At 28.2% G+C, this 20,027-nt stretch overlaps 1 protein-coding gene across 1 annotated transcript; it reads left to right on the top strand.

The window, feature by feature from the left end:
* The first annotated feature begins 17,174 nt into the window (after window positions 1–17,174).
* Window positions 17,175–19,000, top strand: LOC109818520 (putative acetyltransferase At3g50280). Its single transcript, XM_020384007.3, has one exon. It carries the CDS (start codon window positions 17,241–17,243, stop codon window positions 18,624–18,626), a length of 1,386 nt encoding a protein of 461 aa, XP_020239596.1. The 5' UTR covers window positions 17,175–17,240; the 3' UTR covers window positions 18,627–19,000.
* The last annotated feature ends 1,027 nt before the right edge of the window (window positions 19,001–20,027 follow it).

Genomic DNA, 20,027 nt, shown 5'->3' with positions numbered 1-20,027 from the left:
TATAATATATATAATACACTTGATAATTAATTATATATATATTTTTGACCTTTTATTAATTATATAATATATATTAAATTATTCCATTTAAGTGTATTATAAAGTATGATGATAATATTTTTATATATTTATTGATAGACTTAATTGTACTTTTTATTAAATGATCAAGCACAATGAATTTTCTAGCGTCAACCATTATATATATATATATATATATATATATATATATATATATATATATATATATATAATTTATAAATATACTTTTATATATTTATTTTTAGGTTTTTAGTTAAAATGCAAATTAATATTGTCTTTTTATAATTTCATAAGTATTTTTAAATTAAATTTTTTTTCCTAATTCATATTTTAATTTCTTATACTTCAAAATGACAACTTATTATTTAAATTAATTCATTTCTTATGTTTTAATTTTTAATCTTTTGATGAAAAAAATATTTTAGTTTCATAATTTTTTAATTATTTTTTTAGCAAAATATGATTTATTTATACATAATTCTTAAATATAATAGTTGTGCAATAAAATTTTCTATTTTGAGAGGGATACGTAATCCCTCACAGACTGTGACGAAATTTGTGACGGAATACAATTTTTTAAAAAATCCCGTCACAGAATCCGTCACAAATTTTGAGGGATTCAAAATCCGTCACAAAATCCTAATTTTTTATTTTTATGAATTTTTAAATAAAAAATAATTAAATTTTTCAAGATTTATTAATTATATAATATATATTATTTTAACCTTTTTTTCTAATATACAAGTGTTAATTATAAAGTGTATTATATAATATATATAATACACTTGATAATTAATTATATATATATTTTTGACCTTTTATTAATTATATAATATATATTAAATTATTCCATTTAAGTGTATTATAAAGTATGATGATAATATTTTTATATATTTATTGATAGACTTAATTGTACTTTTTATTAAATGATCAAGCACAATGAATTTTCTAGCGTCAACCATTATATATATATATATATATATATATATATATATATATATATATATATATATATATATATGTGTGTGTGTGTGTGTGTGTGTAATTTATAAATATACTTTTATATATTTATTTTTAGCTTTTTAGTTAAAATGCAAATTAATATTGTCTTTTTATAATTTCATAAGTATTTTTAAATTAAAAGTTTTTTCTTAACTCATATTTTAATTTCTTATACTTCAAAATGACAGCTTATTATTTAAATTAATTCATTTCTTATGTTTTAATTTTTAATCTTTTGATGAAAAACATATTTTAGTTTCATAATTTTTTAATTATTTTTTTAGCAAAATATTTTTTATTTATACATAATTCTTAAATATAATAATTGTACAATAAAGTTTTCTATTTTGAGAGGGATACATAATCCCTAACAGGTTGTGACGAAATTTGTGACGGAATACAATTTTTAAAAATATTCCGTCACAGAATCCGTGAGGGATTCAAAATCCATCACAAAATCCTAATTTTTTATTTTTACGAATTTTTAAATAAAAAATAATTAAATTATTCCAGATTTATTAATTATATAATATATATTATTTTCACCTTTTTTTTAATATACAAGTATTAATTATAAAGTGTATTTTATATAATATATATAATACACTTTATAATTAATTATATATATATATATGTATATATTTTCACCTTTTATTAATTATATAATATATATTAAATTATTCCATTTAAGTGTATTATAAAGTATGATAATAATATTTTTATATATTTATTGCTAGACTTAATTGTATTTTTTATTAAATGATCAAGCATAATGAATTTTCTAGTATCAACCATTATATATATATATATATATATATATATATATATATAGTTATATATAATTATATATAATTTATAAATATACTTTTATATATTTATTTTTAGCTTTTCTAGTTAAAATGCAAAATAATATTGTCTTTTTATAATTTCATAAGTATTTTTAAATTAAAAGTTTTTTCCTAACTCATATTTTAATTTCTTATACTTCAAAATGACAGCTTATTATTTAAATTAATTCATTTCTTATGTTTTAATTTTTAATCTTTTGATGAAAAAAATATTTTAGTTTCATAATTTTTTAATTATTTTTTTAGCAAAATATTTTTTATTTATACATAATTCTTAAATATAATAATTGTACAATAAAATTTTCTATTTTGAGAGGGATACATAATCCCTAACAGGTTGTGACGAAATTTGTGACGGAATACAATTTTTAAAAATATTCCGTCACAGAATCCGTCACAAATGTAACACCCTATTATTTTAATATTATTATTGAGTCTTTTCGTAAATTTATTAAGTTTTAGGGGTATTTTTGTAAATATTAATGGCATTTTTGCAATTTTATTAAAGTTTGAGGGGTAACTTGAAACGGGCTGTTCCAAAGTTGGAACGGGCCGTTCCAAGCAATAAAAGGATACTGAAATTTTAAGTTGGGAACGGGCCCAGAACGGGCCGTTCCGGAAGGAGAACGGGTCGTTCCGGAGGGAGAACGGGCCGTTTTGCTGAGAGTGAGAATGGGCCGTTCTGGTTTTAGAACGGGCCGTTCTGCTTTTTGGAAACGGGCCGTTCCAATTTTAGAACGGGCCGTTCCAGTTGAAAAATTTGCACAGATTCGAAGGTTCCAGAACGGGCCGTTCCGAAATCAGTACGGGCCTTTCCGGGTAACCCAGATTGCCTATAAATAGGAGGCATGGGGGCTGAAAAAATATAACTGTGAAGGGTGAAAAATTTTAGAGAAAGAGAGAGAGAGAGAGAGAAAGAGGAGTGAGAGAAAGAGGAATCTTGAGGAGGAGATTCTGTCCTAGTTCCGATTATTGTTTAAGGAGAGAAGTGGAGGTTCTGCCCTAGTTCCAGTTACTGTTTAAGGAAAGAAAGGAGGAGGTTCTGCCCAAGTTCCTATCTATCCAGGTACGGGGGAAAAGGGGATTATTTATATGTATAGTACATGAGGGAATTGGGTAGAGGAAGAATTCCTTAGGATTATGATTGATTTTACAATTATTTGATTTGGAGAATTATTGGTTCTATTAAAATTATCTGTGTTGAGGTTTATAAATATGCCTAAGTGTAGGAATGATGATCTGTGAAGAAGAATGAATTGTAAGGAAAATGCGGTGAGCTAGATTTTGGAATAATGAGGGGTTTTACTGTTTATATTAATTATTCTATTGATTATTATATTAATGAAAGTTATTGCTATATTACTTGTTAAGAATTAATGATATTGATGTGAATTGCTTGAGGGGTATGTAAACCCTATTCTATTGAGCTTATCTGTTTTGTATGTGATATGGAATTGTGTACGTGATATGAATTTGAGTTATAAGATGAGATGATGTATGAATGTGATTTTGATTGTGATTGTGGTGCCTCACATCGATGACTAGGGATGGCACGGCCACTAGGTATGTGGTGCTACAGGGAGGGCGTGACCCTAGCATGGTGTGGGATGAGTAAGACAATTAACACACACCACTTATGTCGTTTATGGCAGCCCTGACATAGGGTTAATTGCAAGAGATTGTATTGATTGTAATGTGATTGTGTTTCCTCACACCAAATGACTAGGGATGGCATGGCCCCTGGGTAAGTGATGCTACAGGGAGGGCATGACCCTGGTCTGGTGTGGGTTGAGTGAGGCAATTAACCTGTATCACTTGTGTCAGATATGGCGAGGTCTTGGCATAGTGTTAATTGTGAAATTGGCATGAATTATAGATGTTGAAATAATTGTTATATTGATGTGAATGAGGAAAGGTAAAAATGATAATGTTAATTATAAAATCTAAATGGATTGTGATGGATTGATAAATTATGATACATGCTCGTAAATATTTTATTAAATAAAGAAATATGATGAGGTTTTAATATGGTGTGTTTGGATGTACTTTGCATATAGATATCTTCTTTTCTCACCGTATAAATTGTGGATATTTTAGGTGGAGAGGATCCGACTGCAAGTGACATATAGGATGCCAACAGTTTTATTTTGGGAAATGCTCTGATATTGTGACATCGGGGCAAAGGATTTTTAGGACGAAATATTCATGTGAATTTGGTACTGTAATATTATTTTGAAAACAATTTGTAAAAACTCTTGTGTGTTATGTTTTATATTTCTATTAATGTGGTTGTTCGAAGTTTCTCATGTGAACCCTTTTACTGCAATTGAAAGATTTATTATAATATATGTGTTGGGGTAGTAAGGGTGTCACAACAAATTGTGAGGGATTCAAAATCCATCACAAAATCTTAATTTTTTATTTTTACGAATTTTTAAATAAAAAATAATTAAATTATTACAGATTTATTAGTTATATAATATATATTATTTTCACCTTTTTTTTTAATATACAAGTATTAATTATAAAGTGTATTATATACAATATATATAATACACTTTATAATTAATTATATATATATATATGTATATATTTTCACCTTTTATTAATTATATAATATATATTAAATTATTCCATTTAAGTGTATTATAAAGTATGATAATAATATTTTTATATATTTATTGATAGACTTAATTGTATTTTTTATTAAATGATCAAGCACAATGAATTTTCTAGCGTCAACCATTATATATATATATATATATATATATATATATATATATATAGTTATATATAATTATATATAATTTATAAATATACTTTTATATATTTATTTTTAGCTTTTCTAGTTAAAATGCAAAATAATATTGTCTTTTTATAATTTCATAAGTATTTTTAAATTAAAAGTTTTTTCCTAACTCATATTTTAATTTCTTATACTTCAAAATGACAGCTTATTATTTAAATTAATTCATTTCTTATGTTTTAATTTTTAATCTTTTGATGAAAAAAATATTTTAGTTTCATAATTTTTTAATTATTTTTTTAGCAAAATATTTTTTATTTATACATAATTCTTAAATATAATAATTGTACAATAAAATTTTCTATTTTGAGAGGGATACATAATCCCTAACAGGTTGTGACGAAATTTGTGACGATTTTTAAAAATATTCCGTCACAGAATCCGTCACAAATTTTGAGGGATTCAAAATCCGTCACAAAATCTTAATTTTTTATTTTTACGAATTTTTAAATAAAAAATAATTAAATTATTCCATATTTATTAATTATATAATATATATTATTTTCACCTTTTTTTTTAATATACAAGTATTAATTATAAAGTGTATTATATATAATATATATAATACACTTTATAATTAATTATATATATATATATGTATATATTTTAACCTTTTATTAATTATATAATATATATTAAATTATTCCATTTAAGTGTATTATAAAGTATGATAATAATATTTTTATATATTTATTGATAGACTTAATTGTATTTTTTATTAAATGATCAAGCACAATGAATTTTCTAGCGTCAACCATTATATATATATATATAGTTATATATAATTATATATAATTTATAAATATACTTTTATATATTTATTTTTAGCTTTTCTAGTTAAAATGCAAAATAATATTGTCTTTTTATAATTTCATAAGTATTTTTAAATTAAAAGTTTTTTCCTAACTCATATTTTAATTTCTTATACTTCAAAATGACAACTTATTATTTAAATTAATTCATTTCTTATGTTTAAATTTTTAATCTTTTGATGAAAAAAATATTTTAGTTTCATAATTTTTTAATTATTTTTTTAGCAAAATATTTTTTATTTATACATAATTCTTAAATATAATAATTGTACAATAAAATTTTTTATTTTGAGAGGGATACATAATCCCTAACAGGTTGTGACGAAATTTGTGACGGAATACAATTTATGAAAATATTCCGTCACAAAATTATTCATTAAATTTTGTGGGATTTTTGTGACGAAATATTTAGAGAGGAATCAACGTCGCGAAATCCGTCGCAATTTTTTTTTTTATTAGTGACCCCGTTTGTGACGGAATTGTTAGAGACGGAAATTTTTCCGTCACAAAAGTCGTCACTATTAGTGACGACATTTTATCCGTCACAAATTTTGGTCACAAATTTTAATTTTTTTAGTATGTGACTACGACCTAGTGGTTCTAGATCTTCTTCAACTCCTGATTTGACATACTCGCCATGTTGGGTACACATCACAAAACAATAATATTAGAAAATTATAATGACAAAAAAATAAATCCACACACAATGAGGCTTTGTAACAAGTGTCCAATAATTACCTATGTAAATCCCCAATTCCCTGGTTCTAAATTCTAGGTCTAGTAACTTGGCCATATGTGTAACACCCAACTTTTATTTTATTATTTTATTATTATTATTATATTATTAAAGGAATTTTCGTAAATTTATTAAAGTTATAGGGGTAATTTGGTCACTTGGAACGGGCTATTCCAAAAATGGAACGGGCCGTTCCAAGCATTAAAAAATGTGTTGTTTTTGTTGTTGCAGAACGGCCTTGGAACGGGCCGTTCTGGTATGGAGAACGGGCCGTTCCGGAGGGAGAACGGGTCGTTCTGCTGAGATTGAGAACGGTCCGTTCTGGGTTCAGAACGAGCCGTTCTGATTTTTGGGAACGGGCCGTTCCGATTTTGGAACGGGCCGTTCTAGCTGAAAAATTTGCCCATGTTTGAAGGATCCGGAACGGGCCGTTCCGAAAGCAGTACGGGCCGTTCCGGGTGCGTCAGATTGCCTATAAATAGGGGCAGGGGGTGAAAATTTTATACAGAGTAAGAAAGTGAAATCCTAGAGAGAGAGAGAGAGAGAGAAAGAAAGAGATAGAGAAAGGAGGAGGGAATCCAGAGGAGGAGGCTTTGTCCAAGTTTCAACTCCGCTTATCCAGGTAAGGGGGGAGTGAGAAACCTCGCTCGGGAGTGTGGGGATAATTGTTGAATAGTATGATTGTCGGATTGGCCCTAATCCCTTGCCGTTGTTCTGTTTGATTTTCTATTTACTCTACTTTGTTTTTGTTGAAGGTGTCGTTGTTCTGTCCGATTTTCTATTTATTCTACTTTGTTCTTTGTTGAAAGTAATAAATGAGTATGAAATTAATGTTAATAATAAATGAGTTTTAATATGAATAAGAATGCTCTCTGAATCTCTGTGAATACCTATGCGGACCTTATGAGGAGTATTTATGACATGACCATGGAAATATGGACAAATGACATGAGACCTAAGAATGGACTACGAGACCTACGAATGGACTATTGAGACAAGTTGTGATAATAAGAATATGAAAAAATAATGATATGATGTACTTGATGAAATCTTGTAATAAGTTAAATGTTGAGTCAATGAGATTATAAATGTATGACATGCATCATATGCATATATTACTCCAGGTGTGCCGCTGAGGCCGCATACCCACGATTAACAAGGTGTACCTTATGGTCACCCACGATGTAACATGCTAATAAGGTGTACCTTATGGTCACCCACGATTAACAAGGTGTACCTTAGGGTCACCCACGATGTAACATGCTAACAAGGTGTACCTTAGGGTCACCAGTGATGATATGTGAAACTTCTTTATGGCGCCACATGCATGCATTTATGAGTCGAGTCCATGACATCATAGCATGATAAATGAATATATATGTGATATTGATTATTTATGTATGTTATTTACATGTGACTTATATTTGTTGTGTGTGTGTGGACTATCTAACTTTTATTTCTGCACCTGAAACTGAGTGAGATGTTGCTCACTCCCTTGTTATTTTTGTATATGTTTAAATTATGTTGCAGGCGATCAACATCATGAGGATGTGGTTGATGAGGCTTAAGGCTTCAGTTGGGCATGCTCTGATAGGATGTGACATCAGGGCATAGTTAGCTTAGTTTAATATGTTATTATTTTAATAACTTTAGTTTCTCTTCTTTTGTAATTTCTAACGAAGAGACAACGTAGATAAAGTTTATAATTCAAGGAAAATATATGTTAAGAATTGTAATTTAAACGTTCTTGATAAAAGACCAAAATGTACATCTTTGTTATATTTTTATTATATGATTTGGGAGTATAAATTAATCCCTAACTAGGAGGCACTGCCACCTTTACAGGAGTTAATTTATATTTCCTTTATTATTATTTGTATATATATGATTTCTTGTTTTTCACTAAATTGTATTGAAAATCTTAACTTTTCTTTTATAATTTCTACACTGGAGTTATGATTTATGAGTTACGAATGTGAATCTTCTACCTTGTGATATTTGAAATATTTGTCAACTATGAAAGATTTTATTTACCCAAAAAGAAGAAAAGAAATATTTTTATTGTTACATTTGTTGTATATTAATAATGGGGTAGAGGGTGTCACAATATGGAACATAGTATTCAACTTCTCTATCTTTTCCACGTTCGCTCGGTCGCATTCTAGTAACTCCTCAGCTTGCAAATTTTCGTCAACCATAGGTTTCTTACACCAATAATGAGGGAACCCATTGAGCAAGGTCTAGTTATGAGTGGGACATCTTATTTGAAATAAAAAATAGTTTTTAAAATCCTTATACGATATTGAAAAAGACTTAGGATACCCCTACCAACCACTCCACACATGAATACCCAACTAAGTCTCTTTATAGGCCAATATTCAAAAAAGTAGAAAAATTTCCCGATCGTGGGTACTATACCCAAGCCTGAAAACAAAACTTCGAAGGCTCTAACAAGCGCCCAACTGTTGGGATGAAGTTGTGTTAGGGCGACATTTAAAGCACTCAACACGCTGGTTTCACACTTTGTTAATGGCCATCTTACCTTTAACTTAGTTATCAATGTTTCGTAACAAAATGTAAATACTTCATTACTTGATTAAAGGCCAATACGCACAGGTTTTTCATCTACACAAGGTTCGCATATGATGTATTCTTCTCTACCCTCTCGCATAAAAACATGCTTTTTCCTCAAGTCATTCATTTAATCCCAGGTACAACAAATAGAGTGGATTTTTAACATGTCTGGTTTCTCCCAAGAATACAACTAGGCATAATCCGCGATTTCCTCCATAATTAAAATAAATAAAGCCTGGATTTCTCGTCAAAAACTAGGACTACTAACCAATACATAGAGCTAGTGGGGCAAGAAAAGGAGGCATACTTAAGTTGGTGGACCAAAAGGATTGTTACTGCCAGTGATGGTTGGACGTTGTGACGAAATACCCACATCAAGTGGTATCACAGGACAAAGGTGCGGGAGAAAAGGTGAATAAAAAAAGAAAGGTGTTTTAAGGGTAAAACTCTTGTTATATGCACGCAAGGGACGCATGGGAAAAGTCGCAAAACTCAACAATCGCAAACTTAAGGAGTATAACCCTTGGTTAAAAGGGTTAAAGAATTAAAAGTAAATATAATAATAATAATAATAATAATAATAATAAATAAATTATGTAAATAAAGTTGTAATGATGAGCCACACACAAAATATAATGTTGATTAAATAACCGTAGTGATGAGCCGTCAAGCACATTTAATGCATGTCTTGTAGCTTTTCATGTTCCCAAGGGACAAGACATGTCGAAGCAAACTAGTCATGGGACTTTTCGCGCCAAACACGCTTAAGTTGGGAGGGTTGTGTACCCTCTTAATCTTCAATCAACTGAATGGGCTGATCAATGGCTCTTCACGTCACTAACGCTCAAGCCAAGAGGGTTATGTACCTTTCAAATCTCCAATTGGTCGAGCAAACTAATCAATGGCTCTTCGCGTCGCTAATTCTCGAGCTAGGAGGGTTGTGTACCCTTCAGATCTCCAATTGGCTGAGCAAATCAATCAATGGCTCTTCGCATCACTAACGCTCGAGTCAGAAGGACTATGCACTCTCCGGATCTCCAATTGGCTGAGTAAACCGATCAATGGCTCTTTGCATCACTAACGCGAAGAGCTACAAGGGTTGTGTACCCTTCAAATCTCCAATTTGGCTGAACTGGCCAATCAATGGCTCTTTGCAGTTTTCATGCTCGAGGCAGGAAGGTTGTGTACCCTCCTGATCTCCAATAGGCCGAACTAGCCAATTAATGGCTCTTCGCATCGATCTAGGCGGGTTGTGTACCCTTCTAATCTCCAATCATCCAAGCAAAGCAAACAACACATACCTTCCTGGTCTCCATCCGATTGAGCAACCCAAACTTTAAGACTAGTCATTGACGTATTAACAAGTGAGTTTTGGTAAAACTAGTCAAGGTTGTGATTCTTGTGATTCTTGCGCAGGTTTGATTATAATTATGAATACGATTCATATGCTCATTACAAGGAGAGATCCACACACATTTCAGGAGATTAGAATCAAAGATTCGTATCATGGATATGAGATCATATAAATAAGGAGAAAGGGGACTCGTGGATAGACAAGTTTTTTCTCACTTTTGAATGTTCTAGGTCAGGATGGCGGCTAGGTTCTTTTAGAATTCACATCACTAAGAGTTCTCCAACAGTTATCCCCTTACTTAAAAAAAATGTGTATATTAGACATCCTCGATCTTTGTTTCAATCAAATGGAATCATATTAGATAATTACTGTTGTGACTCCGTGAGAAAATTTATTAGATAGTCTAAAATCATACTATATGACATAGGTTCCCTATTTTTTCAAAATTGTTCTGTTCCGTCAACGCCATTTTCAATTTATACGTGCTCCGTGACCACACTTTTCAAATTAACCTAACCTGCAAAATAGTAAATCAATTAAAACAAATAAATGAATCAAATTGCCTATAAATTCAGAAAGTTTAATCAAGTAAGAATGGGGGTTCGATGAAACATTTTTTAGAGTGAAAACAGAAAATTAGAGTGAAATCTGAGAGTTTGAAGATAAAAATATTGCCTCAAATCAGAAAAAGGATATCTTCAATCGGCGACCATCACACACAGGTATATCAATCTTGCAAGCTCATATTTTTTCATTAACACATTGTTTGATAAAAAAAGAAACAAATCAGAAATAGAGAAGAGAAGTGTGAAGAAGTATAAAAAAAATAGAATAAAAATAAAATTTATTTGGTAAGAGAAAAATAAAGTGGAAGTTAATTTTTTGTAAATAACTTTAAACATAATAATTTTTTATTACATTTATTTATTATAGTTATATTATTTTTTAAATAAATATAATATACATAAATAAATTTATTTAAAATGTAACCATTGTTTTATTTATTATAAAAATTATTATTATTATGATTATTATTATTATATATATATATAATTAGCATGAAACCAAAACATTCTGGAAAGAAAAAAAAACACAAAGCCAACAAATAAAAAAATTAAGAAAAAATAAATATCTCATTCATGCAGCATGAATACAGCAAGGCCACAAGTTACATACTTCAAGAATAACCTCTTTTTCCCCTTTCCCTCGTATTAAAGAAGTTTTTAATGGTGGATCCCATCTCAAATTACACACACTTTCTTCCTCTTCCCTCTTACCAAAGATAATACATTTTTCAACTTCCATCCACTTCTTCACAATTCCTTCATCTTCTATATTAACACTTCACTCTTCCCAATCAAAGCATTAATACAAAAGAGTTCTGATTTTTACACTCAAACAATGCAAATACCAAATTCAAGCACTGCAATATCACTTTTTTGTAACATCACTTCACTGATGTTACAAAAGCAACATGCAAAAACAAAAACAAAATCAAAATCAAGAGCCTTGATTTTTTACACAAACAATGCAAATACCAAATTCGGACACTGCAACACCACTCTTTTGTAACCTCAGTTCACTGATGCTGAAATTAGAGTACTACACCGTTGTCCTAAATTTGAATCACCGAACTTTGTAACCAAGCACCCACGTGCACCAGAAACCAGGCTAAACGATCATTTTAGAGCACTTTTACAAAGTATTTACTAAAATGGAGTTGTTTTGAAACATATTACACCTTTGGGGTTGTTTTCTACGGTGTCGCTATGGCCCATAGCGACATCTATGACACGTGGCAATTTTGTAACTCCAGCGAAGCCATGAAAGCCATATTGATAATGTCGCTACAGCCTATAACGACACAAAACAGCTCCACTGAAGTCACTATAGCCTACAGCGTCAAATATTTAATATAAAAAAAATAATTTTACTATAAGTAAATAATTTTAAAAAAATAATTTGTGAAAGTGGCGTTATGGCCTATAGCGACACGGTGTCGCTATGGGCCATAGCGCCACCCAGCTATAAATTAAAAATGATAAACAGAGAAAAAAAAAATATATATATATATATAAAGAAGTGGCAGTGTCCATAGCGACACTGCTTTTAATTTTTTTTTCATATTTTTAATTACGCATTTTTCATTTAATATTTTTTAATTAACATATAAAGAAATTATTAAATATTTAAATACATATTTAATTTGTAATATAAATATTTAAAGGAAAAATATATATAAAATAAACAAATTCAAAAGAAGAAAAAATATATATATAAAGAACCGGCAGTGTCCATAGCGACACTGCTTTTAATTTTTTTTTTCATTTTTCTAAATTACGCATTTTTCGTTTAATATTTTTTAATTAACATATAAAGAAATTATTAAATATTTAAATACATATTTAATTCGTAATATAAATATTTAAAGGAAAAAATATATAAAATAAACAAATTCAAAAGAAGAAAAAATATATATATAAAGAACTGGCAGTGTCCATAGCGACACTGCTTTTAATTTTTTTTTTCATTTTTTTTAATTACGCATTTTTCATTTAATATTTTTTAATTAACATATAAAGAAATTATTAAATATTTAAATACATATTTAATTCCTAATATAAATATTTAAAGGAAAAAAATATATAAAATAAACAAATTCAAAAGAAGAAAAAAAATATATATAAAGAACTGGCAGTGTCCATAGCGACACTGCTTTTATTTTTATTTTTTCATTTTTTTAATTACGCATTTTTCGTTTAATATTTTTTAATTAACATATAAAGAAATTATTAAATATTTAAATACATATTTAATTCGTAATATAAATATTTAAAGGAAAAAAAATATATAAAATAAACAAATTCAAAAGAAGAAAAAAAAATATATATAGAGAACTCGCAGTGTCCACAGCGACACTGCTTTTAATTTTTTTTTTTCATTTTTTTTAATTACGCATTTTTCGTTTAATATTTTTTTTTCATTTTTTTTAATTACGTTTTTTAAAGGAAAAAAATATTACGTTTAATTACGTTTTTGTGGCCCAATTTATTTTAAAATTTAATTATATTATATTAAACAAATTATATATAAATACTGAAAATGTAAGGTGCTATGGCCCATAGCGACACAGTGTCGCTATGAGCCATAGCGCCTCTCTTAAAAATTACATAAAAATTTATTTTAAAATTACATTTTTAAAAAACTTAATTTTATTTTTATAAATATATAATAAATAACTCAGTTTATTATTTTTATTTTACATTTCTATTATTTTCGTTTTTTTCTTTTTTTTCTTAGAGGGTGTCGCTATGGGCTACATCATTTTTGTTAGTCCATCAACTGTGTTGGCTCAGCCTATAGCGACACTGATGTGGCTCATTCCAGCCCATCCTAGACCAAAAAAAAAAATTGTCACGTGTCATAGGTGTCGCTATGGGCCATAGCGACACCATAGAAAACAGCCCCAAAAGTGTAATATGTTTCAAAACAACCCCATTTTGGTAAATAATTTGTAAAAATGCTCTAAAATGGTCGTTTAGCCTAGAAACCAAGCCAAAATCACAAAGAAAAAAAAAAGAAAAAAGAATTAGGTTGTCCTATAGTCTCCTCAATAATATGATTTTTAACTAGTTTTTATATTACATATAATCAAGTGTTATTAATTTGTTATTAATTAAAATTTTAAATACATATCATATAATAATTAAATAAGACTGTTATATAATTTTAAACTACCTAATAATTTTTTCAAAGTTATGTAAAAATAATAATGAAACTAAACCGATCAACACCAACACTGCACGTGAGCCCCCCATAATCCCACCAGATTTGTGACACTCTAGTATTATATACTTGAGAGTTATTATGGTATCTTTGTAAATTTAGATATTTTAGTACAGTAAATTTTTTAAACTAATAAAAATAAAATAATATATATATATATATATATATATTGTTTTTTATTTTTATTTATTTTTTATTTTTTTCTTCTATACTAAGTGATATATTCTTAACAAACAAATGACCTAAATAATTAATTTATCATTTCTTTTCACTAAATATTAGTCCAAGTGTTTTAAATCATTTTGTAAAAATCAAAATAACTTTGAGAAGAACACAATAAGATTTTATTTGATAAATTTGAGGAAGATTTTGTAAATTTTTTAAACAATTTGTTCCTTATAATTTATACACAAATGTAAAAAAATTTAATTTATCATGACTTATAATATATCAAAAATATACTTACTAAATCCAAATATTTCGCATATGTATTAAAATTTTTAAGAAAATATATATTAAAATAAAAATATAAACATGTTAAAAATTAAATAATTATAAATCAAATGGTCAAATATTTAGAAAAAAAAAATAACAGTGTCAAAACCCTTTAAATATACGAGGGTAACATAGAATTTATCTAGATATTTTTGTTAAATGAAAATAATTAATTGTCCAATAGTTGGAAAGACAGGTTAAAGCTCCCATATCCATCATGTCTAACCAAAGCAAATGCATGGAGCATTCAAAGTTGCAACAAGATTTGTTTTGCGATTATGATTGTGGACAGGAAAACGTGCTAAAGCACTGTGGAAATTAAGCTAATTAATCTTGTAAAACGTATTAACGCTTATTACGTCTTTATCCTTTCACGGTTTCGTACAGACTACTAGAGATCAATTAATTCACGCACACCAATAACTAGTGGTGGTCGACAGGTCCGTATACCCATCCCTAAACAAAAATAGGTCAACTGAGAAGACTAATAACTCACCCTAAACGAAAATAGATAAGCTATCATGCCAAATAGGAAGAAGATAATTTAAAAGGTGGTGGGTCTCACTTATTTTTTTTCTCTTTTATATAATTTTATTTCTCATACATTATTCACATATTTTTTTTATCAAATAATTAAATTTCTATCTTTCTTCTTTTTTTACATATTTCTCTCCGATCTATTTTTCACTTATTTTTTTCTTCTTGATCAAACACAATATTTAAGTTTGTGGTCTTTCATCGTAAATCACATGATAAATATTATAAAAATAAGAAAATTCTACAAGTTATATTTTTGATGGAATGTTTTCGATAAAAATTATATTTGTCGAAAATGTAAAAAAAATTTATGAAAATTGACAATTATATATTAAAAAAGATCATCAATAAATTTTAAATATCTATATATATATATATAGAGAGAGAATGAGAAATCAAATGACTCACAAAGTAACTCTTAATAAAGTTACTCAGCTTAATAACTCATGGTATATGTTGAATTTCATCGATCTAATTATTAAATTAAAAGTTATTAAATTTTACTAATAATTAATATATAGAAAAAATTGATTAGCTTTGAAATAAATTATTAGCAAACAATATAGTTGAAAAATTAATTATTTTAAATTATTTAACTAGAATCTTATTGACAATTTACTATATGATCTTGATATTTTTGTATAACTAATATCTGGTTTTAAATTTGATGTGAAAATATTATGATATAATTAGATAAGATTTTAAATTATTATTTTATTAATGATTAATAATTAGAAAATAAAACAAGGATAAATACATTTTTTGAATTTTATATCTTAGATTTAAGATGAATAAATATATTAAGTTAATTAATAATTTATTTAAAATGTTAAAATTTAATTTATAAAAACAATATTTTAAAAGAGAAAGGTTATAATAACATTGGTGTAACTTTTACTGAGTATTACACGCTTAAAAACTTTATATTAAATGTGAATTTTATAAATTCAACCGTTAGATTGAAAGTTTTTTACTCTTAGATCATATATACAAAATTTTATATTAATTCAATATAATTTGATACTTCATTCTTGTAAAACAAAATTGACATATATATACATTTCAAAATATACAAAAATATGAACACTTTGATTACCTTTAAATTATTGTTCAATTTTAATAAAATTTGATATAAACATATAAAGTAATATGAACTTTCAATCTAATAGTTAGATTTACAAAATTCACATTTAATATAAAGTTATTTAGCGGTGTAATACTTAGTAAAAGTTATACCGGTGTTATTATAACCCTTCTCATTTTTAAATATATAAATTATTATTTAAAATTTTAAATTTATAATAAACAATTTAAATTGTATCACAATATTAATTTTAAATAGAAATAAGTAGATTGTTAATTATAAAAGTAAGTATATATATAAATAAAGATTAATTAAATATAATATAATTATTATTATTGGTAATATAATTATTATATATTATTATATTTTTATAACGGTCCAGACACACCAAAATGAGAGGGATCCAAAGATAATATAAGTATGAGATTATATAATTGAAGATGACTTAAATGAATTAATTTGTACTACTTATACTGATAGCATGCATCTATTTTTCGGTAGCTTATGTCATCAGAACACCACAGTTAAACGTACTTAACTTAGAATAATATAGGGATGGGTGAAGTGTCGTGAAATAGAATCCTTGAGAAACCAAATATGAGAGTTGTTACATTAATAAAATTTTTTGACGGATATATCCATCGATAATTTCCAATGGATATATCCGACGGATGTATCCGTAAAAAATTTTTGACCAATAATTACTGATAGTTATATTCGTCAAAAATTTTCGACGGATTAAATTATTTTCGATGAATTTTTTTTCCGACACTCTTTTTTCGACAAATATAATAAAGAATTTTTTACAAATATTCCTTATTACCGATGAATTATGCCCATTGAAAATTTACATTTTTTCTTGTAGTATAATAATTAACCTGCGGAGTTTCATTATTTAAATATCAAAAAATAATTAACATCTTATATATGATAATATACGGAGTATAATTCTCCATTTCTATCTTAAGTATCTTGTATTTACGTTACCAAAAAAATGTATCTTTTATTTTTTTCATACTCCCACTACGAATTATTGTCCGTATAACAAAATGTTCAAAAGAAATGGTTACTTATACAAGTATATAACCATGACAATCGCATATATATTGTTCATATATTTCAACTCTTTTGCAGCACAAAACCGAATTCTGCAAGCGTTGTACGAGAATGACGAGCACTCCTGCAGTTCAACGCGTTTCAGAATGCTTCATCAAGCAGCAGCATGAATCAAACCAAATCTGCTATTTAACACCTTGGGATATTGCTATGTTGTCTGCTCACTATATCCAAAAGGGTCTCCTCTTCAAGAAGCCCTCACCACTTGTTGATCAACAAGGTTTCATGGAGAACCTGTTGGAAAAACTCAAGCATTCTCTTTCTCTCACCCTCTTCCATTTCTGTCCATTGTCTGGTCGCCTTGTCACCCACAAAACCCAACACCCTCCCTTTTATGCTGTTTTTGTTGATTGCACAAACAGTTCTGGAGCTAGATTCATCCATGCAACGTTAGATATCACCATATCTGACATCCTCTCTCCCGTTGATGTCCCACCCATTGTTCACTCATTATTCGATCATCACAAAGTAGTGAACCATGATGGTCACACCATGCCGCTGTTGTCCATCCAAGTCACTGAACTAGTCGATGGTGTTTTCATAGGTTGCTCCATGAACCATGTCATTGGTGATGGCACTTCTTATTGGAACTTCTTCAACACATGGTCTCACATCTTTCAAGCTCAAGCTCAAGGCCATGCACATGATCATGTTCCCATCATTTCGCATCCACCCATTCACAAACGCTGGTTTCCAGAGGGTTGTGGTCCGTTAATCAATCTTCCCTTCAAACATCACGAGGAGTTTATTAGCAGATTTGAAGCACCCTTGTTGAGAGAGAGAATCTTCCACTTTTCAGCACACTCTATAGCAAAACTGAAAGCAAAGGCGAACTTGGAGTCCAATACAACCAAAATCTCTTCATTCCAATCATTATCGGCACTTGTTTGGAGATGCATAACTCGCGCGAGGAGTTTACCATATAATGAGAGAACAAGTTGCAAGTTTTCCACAAACAACAGAACAAGAATGGAACCAGCGTTGGCTGAGGAGTACTTTGGAAACTCAATTCATACACTTAGTGCAGGAACGGCAACCGCAGGGGAATTGCTTGAGAATGATCTAGGGTGGGCAGCATGGAAGTTGCACGTGTCTGTTGCAAACCATAACGACAAAGCAGTGATGCAATCGCTGAAAGAATGGTTAGAGTGTCCGTTGATATATCAAATTGGTCGTTATTTTGATCCGTACTGTGTGATGATGGGTAGCTCGCCCAGGTTCAACATGTATGGGAATGAATTTGGAATGGGAAAAGCGATAGCTGTTAGAAGTGGCTATGCCAACAAATTTGATGGAAAAGTAACATCGTACCCAGGTCGTGAAGGAGAAGGGAGCATTGATTTGGAAGTGTGCCTTTTGCCACATACAATGAGCGTGCTGGAATTGGATGAGGAATTCATGATTGCAGTTTCCGCTTCAGATTCCAATCCGCTGTAGCCACGTTATTCGGTACTCCTACCTGGTCACTTTCATGCATTAAATTAAATATTCTGTCCCATGCATGTTGTGTTTTGTTGTGTCCCTAATAAAAATTCGACACGTTCATTAAAAGGGTGGACTCGTTTGACACTTATATTTATTCACACTTTTATTTAAGTTGTTTTTTGTCTAAAATGTTCTATCAAAGGATAATTTAAATATTTTTTTTCTTGAAAAGTATAAAGACCAAGAATATATATATATAAGAACGACCATAGACACACACTGAATAAAAATCCTATTACCTTTCTGTTATCCACTCGTGCACCCCATGTCAAGAAACAAAATGGAATAAAAGATGGTCCTGAAGAATTTTTATTGTTTTGTTTTAACTTCGTCGTCTTATTATTTCTTTTTTTTTGGTGATTTCGTCTTATTTCAAAGGATGATAGCTACATTCTTGTGTTTTATGGTTTATTATTATTTTTGTTGTTTTAGAATGAAGGAGAATAAATTAATTATTTAATCCTTAAAATTAAAAATTAATTATGTTAATCCTAAGACAGAAAAAGAACTAATGATTGGATGCCTTGTAGAGATGTAGACTTCATAAATGGAGAAACCGGAAATAATATGCAGAAGCGTCTCATTTGGTGATTCTCAATGTCGTATGGCGTCTATTTACTTTTGATTTCTAAAAAATTAACTAACCATGTTAAGATACGCAACAGAAAGAAAAACAAATATATTAGTATACTAACCAAGATAAGAATCCAAGATAAGAATTTATACTAACCAGATATTCTTTTTGGATCCTCGTCACGACAAGTACAATATTATAAAACATTAATTATATTAATGTTGCAATGAGATGAGAATCACAACAAGAATAATACAAAAGTATTTTTTTTCCAAGTTATCATTGATATTTTATTTTGAGGGAGAACATTGGAAAAAATTCTTTAGAAAAAAATATGGTCTTTAAAATTAGAGTTGGATTCAAAAGTTAATTATATGTAGAAAATATATTAGTATCCTACGACCTCTTTTCAAAACAGTACTTTCCATTAATTATGCAAAATTATATAAATTTATAAATATTTAATATATTTTCTGATCCTTTGTTTTAATATGAAAAAAAAAACTTTTTTGTATTTAAAAACATGCATAAAAATTTAAGTTGGAAAATGGATAATCATTAATAAAGATAAAATTGTTATCAATTAACGCAGTCAGTTGCTATATATTTTTGTTATTGTTTTTTGAATATTTTATATAAAAAAATTTAAAATTTCATTTAAAAAATGTGCTATTCAGTTAGAATAGTTATTCAATTAATAACATTAATTGTTGCATATTTTTTAATTGAAAAATAACTTATATTTTTAAAAATTATCCTTTCGTAAGAATTTAAGCTAG

The sequence above is a fragment of the Cajanus cajan genome, chromosome 4 (assembly GCF_000230855.2).
Source record: "Cajanus cajan strain Asha chromosome 4, NIPB_CcT2T_4, whole genome shotgun sequence".
Classification (NCBI taxonomy): Eukaryota; Viridiplantae; Streptophyta; class Magnoliopsida; order Fabales; family Fabaceae; genus Cajanus; species Cajanus cajan.
This window is presented reverse-complemented; position numbering and strand designations above follow the sequence as displayed.

Excerpts from the sequence above, each read along its gene's own strand:
- LOC109818520 (XM_020384007.3), top strand. The coding sequence starts at position 17,241 with ATGACGAGCACTCCTGCAGTTCAACGCGTTTCAGAATGCTTCATCAAG.